Genomic DNA, 16953 nt, shown 5'->3' with positions numbered 1-16953 from the left:
AGTGGCCTCACAATAGCACACTGCACTAACTGAGGCCGTGTAGTATTTTCTGGAGGTCAGAAGGGAAGAGAAAGAGCCATCTATCCTGCCCCTGTCGCCATCTGCTCTCCTTATAAAGTCCCGTGTGGTGATGTGGAGAGGTTCCCTTGAAGACCTGTGGTCATCATCAGGTGGGATGATGAGACCGCTCTGTGTGAACCCATCGTCACCGCAGGGCTCTAGGAAAAGCTGAGGTCTGTAAGCAGCTTGACAGTTAGGGTTGAGTATTCACTGTTCATACCATATCTGCATGTTGATGGAGAAGTTATAGAGGGTAATGGCTAAGAACTCGGACTCCGAGGTCAAATGGTTTTTCATTTCAGCCCTATAAACTTTGAGCTACATGGCCCTTGGTAAGTGGTGCCCTTTGCTTCCTCGTGTGCAAAATATGGATGATGATAGACAGCACCTCATGAAGTTTCTATGAAGACTAAGTTAGATACTATGTGAGAATGTTTAGTTAATTGTTGGGTGCATAAATGTTTTCATAAATATTTGTGATGATGATGATGATGATGATGATGATGATGGCTGTGGTGGTGATGGTGGTGATGGTGATATTCTCTGCTAGGGAAGTTATTGTAAAGAAGAAAATCTATACAAAGTATAATAATAATAAGACTCAAAATAGGATTTTAGATAAATCAAGTAATGCTAGCATTACTTGATTTGGAGGAAGGAAGGCTCACGACAAGCCAGCTGCCACCATTAACTAACTAACTAGCTCCTCCTGAAGAGGACGTATTAAGCGCATCATTTTTCCCTGGGCAGCAGAAGCTGGCTTGTAGAGTCAGAGTCCAGGGCTGTTGAGTACATCTGTCTGAGAGGAGAATTGCTGCTTTGGAGATGTTGAGGTTGCTGTCTCTGGAAATATGAATAGGCTGGATGAACGCTGGCACAGATCCTACAAAGGAAAACCCTATGAAAGATGGGAGATTGGGAAAACTACAAATGGTTTCAAGGATGTCGTGTATTTGAGAGTGCCACGGTCAAAGAGCCAGAGAAGATAAGAAACTAGTTCATGGCAAAGATAGAAGGAGATGAGGAGAGAATTAACCCCAGGTGGGCAAAGTGGGGGTGAATGGGAGGAGTAGAATGCCCCATATTGACACATCGTACTAAAGTATTATGTATACACTCCAGCCACGAGTAAGGCTGAGGATAGGGGGCCACCTTATCTAGAATTCTCAGAAAGTCACACTTATAAATATTCTTTCCTCCTGCCTCCATCGTGACTCTTGTACTTGTCAGACAATGTGTCCCAATTTTCGTTTCCAGAAACACACAAAGAAGCACAGAGGTGCTGGAGCTCAGGTGCGGCAGGAATCCCAAGAAGCATCCATTGAAGTTAGTGGGGAACACCAGCCATCTGCAGGGGCCACCCTGATATGCACGAGGTTTAGCAGCCTATCAAGGGCTTTTTGTATGATCTCTAGCTGGAAGGTGGGGGGGCAGGGGACCAATCATTGCCAAAGAGAATGAATGCATACATTTGACTAGAAAGGAACTAGTAACAGTAGTCCAGTACTGACATCTCTTGGTAGAATGGAGAATGATAGTTAGGCATTCATTCATTCATTCATTCACTCATTCAGTAGACGTTTATTGAACACCTAATATATATTCAGACACACAGACGCTGGAAATAATAGGAGGGCACAAAAGATGAGGTCTGGCACATAGTAGATGCACATTAAATAACTACTTATTGAATGAACAGCTTCTCAGATAAAGACATTGAGGCTTAGAGGAGATAGGTGACTTGTGCATGAAGGCCAGCAGCTAAGTATAAAAGCCAGAATTCCAGTGTAAGCCAAAGAGCCATATGTCCTGCTGAGATCTGTAGGCAGTGGGAATTTGAAGACTTGAGATGAAAGGAAAGATAAAGTACATGTGTTTAATGTTACAATTATGATCTTACATTTAATATAAACGCTTTTCCACCAGTTATGGGTTATGATTGCCATTTCATAGATTAGAACACTGAGGCTCTGGGAGTGTAGGTAACTTGCCACAAGTTAGATAGCTATTAAATGGAAGAGTCTGGATTTAAATCTCCAAAACCCAGCCTCTTCATCCTATTCTAAGTGACTTTTCTACCAATTGGCCTCCTACGCCCTAATGTCCTGGGATCTTCAAGACCCTGTCCCTCACCCCAACCCCATATGCCATTTAAAGGAAGAAATGATTTCTCAGCTTGGGACCTAGTTTTTTGTCCCCCAGAGATACCGGGAGGAAGGATTCAATGGAAGTATAGCAGCTTTAAGTTTTCTGCACACAGTGGTCTGATGGGGTTAGATCTATTTTCTTCATTGTAAAATGTGATTGATTCAATTCCAAATTTAACTTAAATTTGATTTTCTTCTCTCAACCTGGCATCTCCAAACTGAGAATCAATCAAACCCCAAATTATAGGCAGCGTGTGGATCAACAATGCCGAGTTATTTCCGGTCGAATTTCTCAAGCAATGCGTTTTATGCCATTCTCTGCTGCCATGAGAGGAGTTGAGTGGTAAGAGGGAGGGGAAACGAAAGGGAAATTAGATTATTAACTTTCTCCAGTTCCAGCAATCAATACATCCTGGTGTAATTCTATTCCTAGAGCACAGTGCTCTCTCTTGCAAGTGATGGGGAGGGGACTGCGAACTGGAATGTGAAACAAGAATACCCGTGACCCTGGACATTTGGCGATGCTCCTGTTATGATCTGGAGCTATCAGTTATTGATCTGAAGCTGTCATTGACTGATTTTTTTCTGGTCGCATGGAGTTCTGTTTTGTCCTCATATTAGCTCTGAAAGAAGAGCACTCCTCCATTTTTCAGGTGGAAATATTTTGTCCTTTTAGGGTTAGACCCACTGGCAAGTGTCACATGGAGACTTAGTGGTGAAGCCAGGATTTGAACACAAGCAGGTCTAGCTTTAGAGGTCATGTTCTTTCTGCAACTACATGATGCCTTGGTGGGACCTTTATTCTGTGGTGAAGTGGAAGGCGGCATGATATGGGGGACAGGTTGGAAAGTGCTGGTTCTAATCTTGCCTCTGCCATGTACAAGTTGAGTGACCTTAGAAAGTCATTTGGTTGTTCTGTCCCTCTGTCTATGTGTAAAATGGGGATGATAGTAGCAGTTTGTTATAAGGATTAAATGAGGTGAATTTGCTTCACCAAAATGTAAGCTTCAAGGACATTGGTTGCCTTGTGTTCATTGTCATTCCCTCTTTGCCTAGAACAATATGGAGAAAGAGGTGATGCTCGGTAAACACTGGTTGGATGGGTGAATGGTCGGATAGATGTGAGTGCTAGGCGTAGTGCCTGAATCATAGTAAACACTCTGTAAAGGGAGTTTCTCCTCCCTGTCTCGGCTTCCTGTGATGCAATACAGAGCCTGGATGAGAAGGATGTGGTTTTTATGGGAAAGATAGTTTCTACCTTGCCACTGTCTACAGCTCTTACTCAGAGCTAAATGCTAATGATCAGCTCGTTGGGCCAGGAACTCTTAAGAAGTCACCTCTGTTTGAGTTCCACTCTGAAGTTTCTGCCAGATTCAGTTGCCATGGAAACTCCCCAAGCCCCATGGGCAGCTCCACAGGCATCTGGCCCAAGTGCAGACTTGACCTGTGTGCTTTCTTCTTCCTGGACTTCAGAGGCAGCTGTAGCGATTCAGGCATTCGCTGAATAAATGGCTTCCCCAGGACACTGTTCATTCACATTCTCCCCTCCACTCCCTCCCTCTTCTTAGGACTCTCCCCCACTATATCCACCGTTTCTGTCTTTGGTTTCTAAAGAATAATTCAGTTCATAGTATGTTCTGTCAATGTGTTGGACAAAGAAGTAAATGAGTACTGGTTTCTGCCATCAATGATTAGATAAATACTGATACCTGGCTTGGAAATGATCATTTGCGAGGGCCTACCATGTGCCAAAAACTGCGGTAGGCATTTAACATGTGCTGTCTCATTAGGTCTCACAACACTCTCGAAGGATGTGTCATCTCCTTCCTATTTTCCAGATGGTAAAACTGAGAGGCAATAAGCTAACAATATACCTTCACTCCCCTCCCCACTGACTCCTAAAGATTGTGGATTACTGTGAAGGTTTAAAAGACCTAGGGGAAGCAGTTAGCCCGGTGTGAGTCCAGAGAGATAGTACAAGCAATCCCACACCTGCCCATAAGTCCTCATCTCCCAACCAGAAATCAGCCCAGCGAGGGCTGGGCAGCATTTCTGGTAGTTGGTTAATTAGCAAAAGGAAAGTCTTGGTCATCTCCATTTCTGCTGCCATATGGAGGCAAGTCTGGGAGGTGCCTTCTCAGAGACCCACAGGATGCTGTTGTCCATCCAGGGCATCTGCTTCCCCAATGCCAGGAACATCTACCTTCCTTATCTCACTCTCCGGTTCCCCTTGCCACGAATGTGTTCATGCTGGACTCATCCTTACATGTTCGTCCCCTGAGAACAGACTCTACAGAATCTAGAGTGGAAACTCAGTGCTGCTGCTAAGTGTTCTTTGCGGGGGAAGGAGGGGAGGTTGTTAAATATCTAGACTTGGGGTAACATGTTGACTTTTTAAGGGAAGACTTACACAAAGCACTGACTCCTAGTCCATACCCTTTCTAGTAGAAAACTTGGATGCTAGCTAGCTTATGTTATTTAGGTACTAAACTGTATAGTTCAGAGTGTGAAACAGATTTTTGTGGCTCCCAGGAAGAGAGAAAATTTGTTCCTTTTCTTCCAGTGGTCATTTTAGGCTTAGGGACTTCCCATCCACCTGACTCCGGAACCAGCTTTTTAAATCTTACTTGCCATTCCATCTAACATATATCCAACAAATACAGCAAATAGATGAACAGTCTCTACCAAAAGTTATGCCTTGTACTAGGACTAGCAATAAAGATAAGGATGCTGTTCTTAAATCAAAGAACTTCTAGGTTCCAGGAAGTAAGTTTAGCATGAGAGATGTAAAGATGGTGAAGGTGGGGTGCCTTCCTTCAAGAAGCTCACTGTTTATTAAGAAAAAATTAGATAGGCATACAAAAAAATCCAAAAGCTGTGCATAAGGGCTCTTATTCCATTAGGATCCACCAGTCTAGCAATGCAGCTGGTTTATGGTTGGCCTGCTTTTCGACTGGTCAGCACCTTATCTGCTTACTAACATGTTACTATCATCCCTGGAAGTTGGGATGCATTCGCTGAGATTCTACCACATCCCAGACACTGTGCTAGGCATTGGGATCAATGGTAGGCAAAGGATATGGCACCTGAGCTTACCATCCAGTTACTAGAATCTAATGTTTGAGTGAGATATTTTGAGAAACACAACAAACGTAGGCTGTTTGTTTGCCTAGAGGGAGAGGATTAATATCCTTCATGAGTGATGAAGGATAAGGTAACAAGTGGGGTTCTATGCAAAAGAAATAACATCTGTCAGGGCGCCTGGGTGGCTCAGTCGGTTAAGCGTCCGACTTGGGCACAGGTCATGATCTCATGGTTTGTGGGTTCGATACCCATGTCAGGCTCTGTGCTTACAGCTCGGAGCCTGGAGCCTGCTTCGGATTCCATGTTTCCCTCTCTCTCTGCCCCTCCCCCACTTGAACTCTGTGTGTGTGTGTGTGTGTGTGTGTGTGTGTGTGTGTGTCTTTCTCAAAAATAAATATTAAAAAAATTTTTAAAAAGAAATAACACCTATGATATTAGTGTGATGAAGTGTTGACTGTGGTGGCACTGCAGTTATGCAGCCCTGCCCATACCTCTGTCAGGTAGGGGAGGGCAACAGGAGGTGTGAGTGCAGAGACCCACCATGAAAGGCCTCGAATGCCAGGCTAATGAGAATGGAAGGCATCCTGTGCCCAGAGGTGTAAAACAGTCTCAAGGGGTTCCAGCAGGGAATGAGATGGGAAGATGTGCCCAAACCTCCCTCATTTCATAAGCAGAGAACAGAAGAGATGTGGGGAAACAGGTGAAAATGATAAGGACATAGAATAAAGGGGCACCTGGGTGGCTCAGTTGGTTAAGCTCTGACTCTTGATTTTGGCTCAAGTCATGATCCCGTGGTTTGTGAGATCAAGCCCCACATCGAGATCCATGCTGACAGTGCAGAGCCTGCTTGGGATTCTCTCTCTCCCTCCCTCTCTGTGCTCCCCCCCCCCATCTTAAAATAAATAAATAAACTTTTAAAAAAAGCATAAATAGAACTGCATGGCTGTGCAGATGCTGTAAAGGAAGAAGACAAGCATGAAGGATGTCTAAGTTTCTTGCCAGTTTAAATGGTGGTATTTTCAATAAGTTGGGGAGCTCAGGAGGAGAAGAAGGAAGAACAGGAGGAGGAGAATAAGAAGGATCAGGAAGAGGAGGGAGCTTTAAGGAGAAGATAATCTGTTCACTTTTGAACACATTTATGTCATGCCCCTGGGACTACTGTAGGGAGACGTCTAGGAGACTTGGGAATAAAGGTTTGCTCAGAAGAGCCTAGTGGGTGATAGAAATTTGGGACCCATTGTTCTAAAAATGTTATCAAAACCTTTAAAGTAGTTGTCAATAGCAAGACCTAAAGAATGAGACACAGTGGGGGCTTAGGACACAGACAACAGAATTGCTCTGCTGGCCCAGTGCTCTGCTGGCCATGCAAATCCGATCTACTCATTCTATTGCATCTACTAAATTGCCTTTAATTTTCTCAGGCAAATCTCCCCTTCACATCTTGCACCCTCTCTGCTAGTTCCTTAACACAACTTGCCTTGGAGTCTAATTAGCTGGGGATAAGCCCCCTAGCCTGTAAGCTCCCGGAGAGCAAAAACTCTTCTTCATGCTGCTCTCTATGTATCTCCATAGTAGGTGCTCAGGAAATGCCTGCAACACTAATGTGAACTGAAGAGCTTCTAACAGTCTGTGAGACCCTGTTAGATGATAGACATTGTGTCTACACTATGCCACATAATCATCACAACAACCTGTGAGCTGTTTCTTACTACTCTCATCAGACGTGTAAGAAAACTGAGGTTCAGAGAATGAAACAGGTCACACAGCCACTGAGGGCTAAAGCCCAGATTTGAACCCACGGTTGTCAGACTGTAAAGCCCATGTTCATTCCACTGGGCTCTGCGAATTCAACACTTCTCACTTCTTCCTACTTGCTCCTAAAGCTAGTAGAGAGTTTAATATTTTTAAAAAATTTTTTTTAACGTTTTATTTATTTTTGAGACAGAGAGAGACAGAGAATGAACGGGGGAGGGGCAGAGAGAGAGGGAGACACAGAATCGGAAGTAGGCTCCAGGCTCTGACCCATCAGCCCAGAGCCCGACGCGGGGCTCGAACTCACGGACCACGAGATCGTGACCTGAGCTGAAGTCGGACGCTTAACCGACTGAGCCACCCAGGCGCCCCGAGAGTTTAATATTTTTTAATAATTACCAAAAACGACCAGCCTAATTGAGAGGGGAGGAGAGGGAATTACCACAGTTTTCAGGAAGCTCGTTTCTTTCATCTGTACCAAAGGGGATGATAAGCCCATTTTGCAGAGAGTTAAGTTGAGACCCAACAAAGGCCACTGAGATGTCATTGCAAGCACAGATGTTGGAAAATATGGTTTCTTTTTCCAGCTTCCCATTTGGAAAATAACAGGATTCCAAAATTCCATGCTATCCCTATTTTCTCACCTCCTGGATTTATGTATCTTTGTGTTGTATTTTTGTTATTAGGTTTGCTGAAAAGCCCGGTGAATAAGACGGCCTTGACATTGATTGCTGTGAGCTCCTGCATCCTGGCCATGGTGTGTGGCAGTCAGATGTCCTGTCCACTGACTGTGAAAGTGACTCTGCATGTGCCTGAGCACTTCATTGCAGATGGTAAGAACCAAGCATAAAAGATGCCCCATTACCTGCTCGTCACCTTGCACCCCTGTCTGGTCAAATGTCCTCCATGCATAGCCCAACTTCACAATCAGATTACCCAAAAAAAAACCCAAAACCAAAAACAAACAAACAAACAAACAAACAAACAAACAAACAAACAAAACATTCCAAAGGCCTTGGAAGAAGCCCTTATGATTTAGAATCCTGGATTATTTGAATGGAACTACAGACTGCTTTTTTTTTTTTTTTTTTTTTGCCATGGGCAAGGATAAGATTTGTTAAATTAAGGAAGAATTCAAATGTGAGTGCAGGGAGACTGAGCTACTTCAGAGAACCTCCTGCTTCTTATTATGCTTGTGAATCCTATTCCTAACTAAAAATATCCCCTCCCCAAATACTATTTGCTAATTAAAAAATATGACCGAGAAGGTCATATGAGCTTCGTTGGAATTTCCTGAATGTCCTGGAGAATATTCTTATCTCATTCCGTGTAGATGTACTTTACAAGTATGTTATATCCTACCGTTTACTCTTCGCACAATTAATTTGAATTAATGAGACACTGTAGTCTTTGTAATCATTTGCAAAAAAAGCATGGCCCAAGAAACTGATTAAGGTTCTTGATAGCTATTGTTAAAGTGTCCTCCAGAAAGATGTTCCAGTTTACATGCTCCAGTAGGATGCGATGGCACCTATTTCCTCAATTGCTTGTCCAAGTGCTTGGCATTACTATTTTTAAGTATATGAAGATTATCATAAATATAATAAAGAAGTATATTAAGTATGCAGCTTAAATTTTTACATAAGAGTCCATCCAGATCAAACCATAATACATTCCCAGCTTCCTTATGTTCACTCCCAGTTAATGCCTTCCCAGAGGTAACCACCCTTCTGACTTCCAACATCATATTAGTCCTATTATTTTAAAAAAAAATATTTTTGCAATTGGATCTGTATTGAATATTTTTGAGATCCTTACTCAATAGTTGTCAGCCTTATCTCAATATAATTCAATTTTATCTTTACCTTTTAAGTTAATGTTCAGATCTAGCACCAATCCCTTCCATATGTTTTGTCCAAAGTGGAATGATTACCTCCTTTCTCTGAAACACTCAGACTTCTATTAATGTATCCTGTGATGGCTCCCACTTCACCATGTAAACTAGCCTCTACTTGTTTTTCACCTGAACTACAATGAAGTTCAGTATTTCTTATTTTATATACATGCAGTTGGCTTTCGGTCCTAAACATAACATTTTTGATTCAATTCTATCAAATCATATGTGTACATATGACAGGTGCAACTTTGAGTGTAAGATAACAAAAGGATAGCAGAGGGAAGCAGAAGGAAGCAAATGTACAGAAGCATCTAGGACATATAGGTTCATGGAGATTGGGATGGGAAGAATTGCCAGAACCTGGGTGGAGATGAAAGGCTAAGAGTAATAAACAATGAGTTTGGAAAAACCAATAGGACAAATTTTGGCCACCATTTAAGGCATGTGATCTTAACTTTTAGTGTTACCAGTCCCTACACTTTAACTGTAGAACGATAGGCCTTAGCAACATTCGAGTTTTGAATATTTATTTTCATGCTTGTAGACATTGAGCTCCTAAGGAGTCTAAGTAACCTTCTCAAGGTCATGGTAAATAGTTTAGAGGCTAAGAGCAGAGGCTATAGAATAATACAAACATGAATTCAAATAGTTGTTCTGTTATCTGCCATTTCTATAGCCAAATGAATGACTTACCTCTCAGAGCCTCAGTCTGCATCTATAAAATGGTATGATAATAGGGGCGCCTGGGTGGCTCAGTCAGTTGGGCGGCCGACTTTGGCTCAGGTCATGATCTCGCGGTCCGTGAGTTCGAGCCCCGCGTCAGGCTCTGTGCTGACAGCTCAGAGCCTGGAGCCTGTTTCGGATTCTGTGTCTCCCTCTCTCTGACCCTCCCCCATTCATGCTCTGTCTCTCTCTCTATCTCAAAAATAAATAAATGTTAAAAAGAAAATTTTTAAAAATAAAATAAAATAAATAAATAAAATGGTATGATAATAATACCTATCTCATTGGATTATTGTGAAGCCTACAATTCCACATTTATCAGATTTTCAGAGAACATGTAGTTGTGAAATTGCAAAATCAAGGGATCGCCCAAGAAAACTCGAGAAGTGTTGTGATGGCTTGGAAGGACAGAGAAAAATGTGGTGAGATAACAGGTGCCTTTTCTCAGTGGTCTTTATTCTGACCTCTGTCATAAACTTAAAACTTTACAACTTCCTGTAGAGTTGTCTGTTTCTTCCTGTAGACTGGAATCTCTTTGGGGGCAGGAGTTGTGTCTTCTGAGAGAGATCTTGTATTCCTGATGATTAGCACAATACCTGGTCCATGGTGGATGCTCAGTAAATATGTGATTAATGAATGCATGAAACCTGAATTAAAGCAGACTTATGAATGGCCCTATGGACTGTTATATTAGATCTCTAAGAAGAAAGGGGAGACTGAATCAAGGAAAACTAAGGCAGAAAATGCTTACAGATCAAGGATAATTGACAATGGCAATGGAGTTTACAAATACTAGGGATGCGATGGTACAGACATGGTAGGCAATGATAGAGGACCTAGCCCAAAAGGATCTCAGTCTCAAGGTGTAATGGAACCCCCTTCCCCTGCATGCTACATTGTCTTGGTTGGGAATGTACCCTTTGAAATGAATACGTTTAGGTTAATATCTCAGTTTTCTTGTTTAGTTGCTATGAAATATAGGAGAATCAGTTAAGCTCCCTATGTCTCAATTTTTCTCATCTGTAAAATGGAGATCATTTTGAAAAGATTGAATGACATAATGTATATAAAATACCGATAAAATATCTAAAACATGGTGATTGCTCGAAAAATCTCCATAGCTTGCTACTCTTATTCTTAAAATGATCCATAAAGGAAGAGACATCAGAAGCTGGTACATGGCAGGACAAGAAGGCATAAGAAACTAAATAAATGGGATTCTTCTATTCTAATAGATTCTGATAGAATCAAACAGTACCAATCTATTACGGTACTTCTGGGGTTAAACAGGACTTCTTAGAGCAGTGAATACTTACAGTCAGGTCGATGGCTGTCCAGTTCTAGGCAAGCAGACCTTTCCCAGCATGATCCCAGTGCTTCCTGTGGGTGGATAATCTATATGGATTGCACATCCCATTCCCCCAACAGCTCTTCAAAGTGATCTTTATTATCCCCATTTGACAGATAAGAAAACTAGGACTTGAAAAAGAGTGGAATCCAGTTTTCTGTGGGGGTGGAGCAGGGCCTAACCAAGAATAATTTATATGAATTCGACTAGTGAGGTCTCTAGCTCTGATTTCTGGAGATGCAGGAGTGTTATGTAGGGAGGCAAGAGGGTAAGTGATGATGATGTCTATTTTCCTGAACCTTTATTATCAGTTGGCATTAATATTTGTAAATTCATCGATATATGACATACATACAGTAAAGAAAACAGAATGCAAGTGTACAATTCAATCATATATATATGCCCCTACCTTAAAAGGCCACTGTCTGAGTTATAAATAACATCACACACGATAAAGCCTATGAGGATGAAAGCAGCCCCCATCGAGGGGGAAGGACTCCACTGAGACAAAGCCACTCAAGGACCATGGCTAAGTGGCTAAGACAGCTCTCAGTTTTCTTACCTTCCCCATAAACCTTAGGCTGCCAACTTGTCAGCCCTTAGGGAGAGCACTCATCCAGCCATATGTGTTGAGCTGTCCGTGGTGCTGACGTATGGGGCGTGGGGTTGAGTAATGGGGCAGGTCTTCAAAAAGAAAAGTATTCTGCAGTTGTGTTATGGTATCGTTGTACTTGATACTTACTGCCCGTTATTGGTAAAGGCCAGCACAACGTGGCACTTTTCCATATCCTCACTGGCAAGAGCAATGAGTACTGACAGCCCTCATCCAATCCCTTGGCAAATATCACCCCTTTCTTTGTCTGGGTCTTCTCAAGGCCACTAGAGGCTTTTTGCCCTGCTAAGTACACAGTGCAGAGATAAATTAGATTTGTGTCCAAACTCCTTGAATCTAGCTGTTTTTTCTGCTGTGGACTGTTAGTTATAAGCATTTTGGTCATTTGGGCTGATGAGTCTTAGAACTAGTGAATCACAGTCTCTAGGGGTGGAGTCTATGTACTAATATTCATAATATGAACTCTGTGTGATCAATTAACAGAAGTTTGAGAGTTGCATTAATATCTCTGTAAATGTTACTTTTCTAATAACATATAATAATGTAATAACTCCTTGGGACCACAGGGACTCCTGATAAAGGGCTTTGGTTTCTTCCATCTTTTACTGTGTCAATGTCATATTAATGGAGCTGCCTCATGCTGTAGCTCCAGTGATTGTCCATAGCACTGAATGCAATGTAAATGGCGACTATGAGTTTTATAACAAAGCAGACGTGATAATGCACATGGATCCAGGCTTCATCCAGATTGTCATGTAGGTGGCATTGTGGATGAATGGTTACAAGTTAATTTTAAAAGCGTATCTTATTTGAGATGTTGGTTTGTGCATATCTTGAGGCTCCCAGTGTAAGTCAGGGTATATTTACCCAATATTCTGGCACTACAGCAAGCTAATAGAAGAGGCAACTATTAATTTTTTATGTTTATTTATTTTTGAGAGGACAGTGAGAAAGAGAGCGGGGGAGGGGCAGAGAGAGACCAGGGACAGAGGATCCAAAGTGGGCTCCATGCTGACAGCAGAGAGCCTGATGTGGGGCTCAAACTCATGAACTACAAGATCATGACCTGAGCCGAAGTCGGATACTTACCTGACTGAGCCACCCAGGTGCCCCAAAGAGGCAACTTTTATTTTATTTTATTTTTTTAATTTTTTTTAACGTTTATTTATTTTTGAGACAGAGAGAAACAGAGCATGAATGGGGGAGGGTCAGATAGAGGGAGACACAGAATCTGAAACAGGCTCCAGGCTCTGAGCTGTCAGCACAGAGCCCGACACGGGGCTCAAACTCACCGACCGTGAGATCATGACCTGAGCTGAAGTCGGCCGCCCAATCAACTGAGCCACCCAGGTGCCCCAAGAGGCAACTTTTAAAGGAGTAAGTTGTTTAGATTAAGTGAGTAAGATGGCCCCACTCTAGTGTAGACAAATAACAGTACACCTAGAGTTCTCTCTTATAGTCTGTTCTGTTCTGGTGCTTTGAGAAGGTGAGTGATATATTGGAAGTTGTCCAAAGGAGAGGCTTCACAGTTGAGAGATTGGAAAAACACTGTGGATACCTAATGACCGAAGGAATCATTCTATAAGAAGAATTGAAGGAATTTAAACAAAAAGTGAACCCAATATTATTAAGTCTGTTATAAATATGGCAGTGTTCAAACATTTTCATGGAGTTATTTACTCATTCCAGTCTCATAGCAGAACTGTGAGGCAGCATTTAGCATCTTCATTTGCATACATGGATGTAAATGCAGAGATGTTAAGTGATTTGGCCAGATTAACACACAGAAGTGAAGCAACATATGAGAGCCCAAATGTACCTGAACCGAGGTCCTTCCATGCTCCACTCTTTGACAAATATAACCATGGTTATTATTATTAGTTTTGAAAAGGGGACAGACTTGAGAGTCCCCAGGAAGAAAAATTAGAGCTAGATGGGTGATGAGGTGGTCAGTGATGAAGTAAAATTGATCCTTCATCTGAAAATGTCTTCACTTTCTGAGCTTCAGCTTCATTATCTATAAAGTGGGGATAATAGCAGTACTTATCCCGTAGAGTTATTGTGCAGAATAAATGAAATAATGCTCATAAAGCTTTTAGCTCAGTACCAGAGATCTAGTAATGGTTCAGTAAATCGTATAAATGTTAGTGGTTGTTATCACTTTTGTTTAATACTGGAAGGGGGTCATTGCAAGGTAAGGAGTTCCCCATCATAGGAAATTTCCTAAGAATAGATGACCACATTTCTATGAAGCCATAGAAGAAAAGGGAAGAAATGGGTTTGACTTGGATACATGGTATTTTGATTCAGAGCCATTTTATCAGAATATAAATTTTTAAAACACTTTATTTTTTAGGACTTTCAAATTATGTTTGTTTATTCTTCAGAACCTCATTCTTGGGTGGCACCCACTCTTTTCCTTAGCCCAGGAATGGAATGAAACTCAGGAATGAGTGAAAGCTAGGGAGTGTCTCTTGAATACTTTACCTGACTAAACACACACACACACACACACACACACACACACACACACACACACACACATGCACACACAGTATTTTTGTGTTGATATGTTCATTACATCAAAATATTCATGCTAAAATATTTCTATGTTAAGATAAAGTTAAGTTGTTGGCCTCACCTTTGGGTTAGACTAGGTGATATTTCAAATCCCCTTTGTTTTCTATGACTGAGGAATTTGGGGTCTGAGGTTTCCTCACCAGCCTGTGAAAACCTGAAGTGGAAATGTTTATCATTAGGATGGCCTAGCTCATTAATATGCCACGTGTAGCTGCCTTTGAAAACAAAAATTATATATGATGAATCTCAATCTATATTTGCTTCCACCCCTATTTCATGTCTTTCAACCCAAGAGAGTGAGCTAATCTTATATGGCTTTGTGCCTTTAATGAAGAATGAGGTTATAACCAGCTCCAGAGCTAGTTTGCAGTGATTTGAATACATGGGGGGAGTATTTTCAACTTAAGGAAGGAAAAATTACACCACACTGCTTAGTCACAAACTGCAAAGAAACCTGTATAAAGAGAGGAGTTCCTTGGACCTTCTGCTCTGTGGCACCATCTGGGGCTTGGTTTTAAAATGTTCAGTGCTAATTGCAGACCTTTGAGTGCCATAGAACATGTTCAGGGATGAAAGTTCTCCATAGCAGGGTCTCCGCCTTGTTTGCCCTTCACCACTTTGCACACATTTGATGCTGTTATGACAGATAGGCTACTTTGCCTTGTGTCTTCCTATGTACATTTGCTTAAGTGTTTCTCTCCACCAGAAGTACCCTTCCTAGTTTCCATATACTGCAACTCTACCCATCTCCATGGCCTAACTTAATTTTCTCCTTCCTCCAGAAAACCCTGTTTATCAAAACCCCATTCCTTGAAAACTAGATAGAACTATATTTCTGCCTTTTTAATAACCCCACAGCCTACCTCCCATCACTGTTATTGTTATGAATGTGTCATTGGAACAACTGCCATAGTCCTAAGAACTGGCCTCCTGAGTTAAATCTGACTCCTCTCCAGTCTGTTTTCAACAATACAAACAGAGTTGATATTTTAAAATCAGCAATCTCAGCATACTGCATTTTCTCATAAAACCTGTTCAAGTACCTCTTACTATAATTGTAAAGACTGAACTTCTTAACATGGCTCTTAAGTTCCTGCAAGATCAGGTCCCTACCTACCTCTCCATCCAGCCTCAACTTACTCCACTGTCTTTATGTGGGTTCCTTAAATATCCTTAGCTGCCTCCTACCTCAGGACCTTTGCACAAGTTGTTCCCACTGCCTGGAAAACATTTTCCCTACCTCCCCAGTTTCTTATGGACAAATTTATTTACCCTAAAGTGATTGACTTCCTCTTTTCATATCCCTGCCTCTTTTAGGTCCCTTAGTAATTATTCTCCACAACCCCTGCTCTATTCCTTTATTCCAATTATTTAAGTTGGTAATTATATATTATCTAGTTCATGTTGGTCTCTCCCACTAAGTTGTAAGCTCCATGAGGCTAAAGATTTTATTTGTTTTGCTCATTATATTCAGCACCTAGGACAGTGTCTAAATCAAAGTTTGTGCAACCAAACAGCATTCATTGAATGAATGAATGAATGAATGAATGAATGAGTGAGTGAAAGAAAGAAAGAAAGAAAGAAAGAAAACCAAAAAATGAAGTGATTTCACTAGCTAGACTTAAATTTCCTCAAGGTCAAAGGCCACAGCTTATTCATGTCCTACCCTACTGTGAGGTCTAACAGAGGCTTCAGCAGACATATAATAAATTGTGTCTGTGAAATGAAGGGAGGTGGGGCAGGCAGGTGAACCTAGATAACCTAAGAAGATATATCTGGGGGAATGACGGTGCACAAAATCTGAGTTTGCCTATCTTGTGATTGACTTCACTCCCCACAGTTTTTCCTCCCATCCCCAAAGATAAGAAACTCCAATCAAAATCACATTTCTCCCCCAGCACCAAAATGAAACCAGCTTTATCCAGAAGCCCAGGAAGAGGGGAAAATATAAATTGAGCTGAGATTCAGAACACCCGGGGGGGGGGCCGAGAGGGGGGAGGTGGCAATGAAATACCAATAAACCATATTAATATGCTGAAATCAGGAAGAATAGGTTGAACTCCAACCCAGATTTAATAACTATACATGAGAGAGTGCAGGGAGAAGGCAAGGCTAGGTTTCAGTCAGAATTAAAATGAGATCTGTAATGAAACTGGTAATATAATTATAAACTGTGAAAACTTCTTTCCCTTCTTCCTCTTCTGGTGCTTAATGGGCAACTTGCTCAGCAATGGCCTGGAGCTGTTGCTTGGGGCGGTGGATACCCCCTAGAGTAGAATCTGCTTTTTTCCCCCTCAAACCTCTTTATTAGAAAAGCCTAAGTCTACAAAATCATGGAAGGAAAAAAATGCTTCAAGCTATTTCTTCCTTAAATAGTAACTGATCCCCAGGTTAAAAGTGACAAGGGGCTTGAGGGAGAATAAACTCTGGAAAACCACTCTAAGCGGCTGAACATGTTGAAGCTTTTAAAGATATCACAACAGCTAGTTGGGTTGGGATTTTTAATGACACTCTGTGCTAAGATGTTAACTTGGCTCCTGACCAGGATGAATTGTTATTAATTTCCTTTCCTAACAAAAGGGATAACTGAGTTTGACGTCCAAAATTAGAGACTAATTTCTGTGTTTTGATAGCACATTGAGTCCAAAAATACGTTCCTAGGAACGGGGGGCAGAGGACGGTCGAAAGGGGTAGGAAAATGCAATTTCTTCTCATTAATAATTCCATTCTGCTATTGTGAGCAGAAGAC

General features: G+C 41.7%; 1 protein-coding gene across 1 annotated transcript in view; it reads left to right on the top strand.

The window, feature by feature from the left end:
• Positions 1-16953, top strand: part of ASTN2 (astrotactin 2) — an 873390-nt gene that overhangs the window by 343908 nt on the left and 512529 nt on the right. Inside the window, exon 6 of the mRNA XM_042963755.1 lies at positions 7730-7876. Coding sequence (XP_042819689.1) covers positions 7730-7876 — 147 coding nt within the window. The remainder of the gene's footprint in view (positions 1-7729; positions 7877-16953) is intronic.

Source organism: Panthera tigris, chromosome D4 (assembly GCF_018350195.1).
Source record: "Panthera tigris isolate Pti1 chromosome D4, P.tigris_Pti1_mat1.1, whole genome shotgun sequence".
NCBI classification, from domain to species: Eukaryota; Metazoa; Chordata; class Mammalia; order Carnivora; family Felidae; genus Panthera; species Panthera tigris.
The sequence above is the reverse complement of the archived record's forward strand: the minus strand, read 5'-3'. Positions and strand labels throughout refer to the sequence as shown.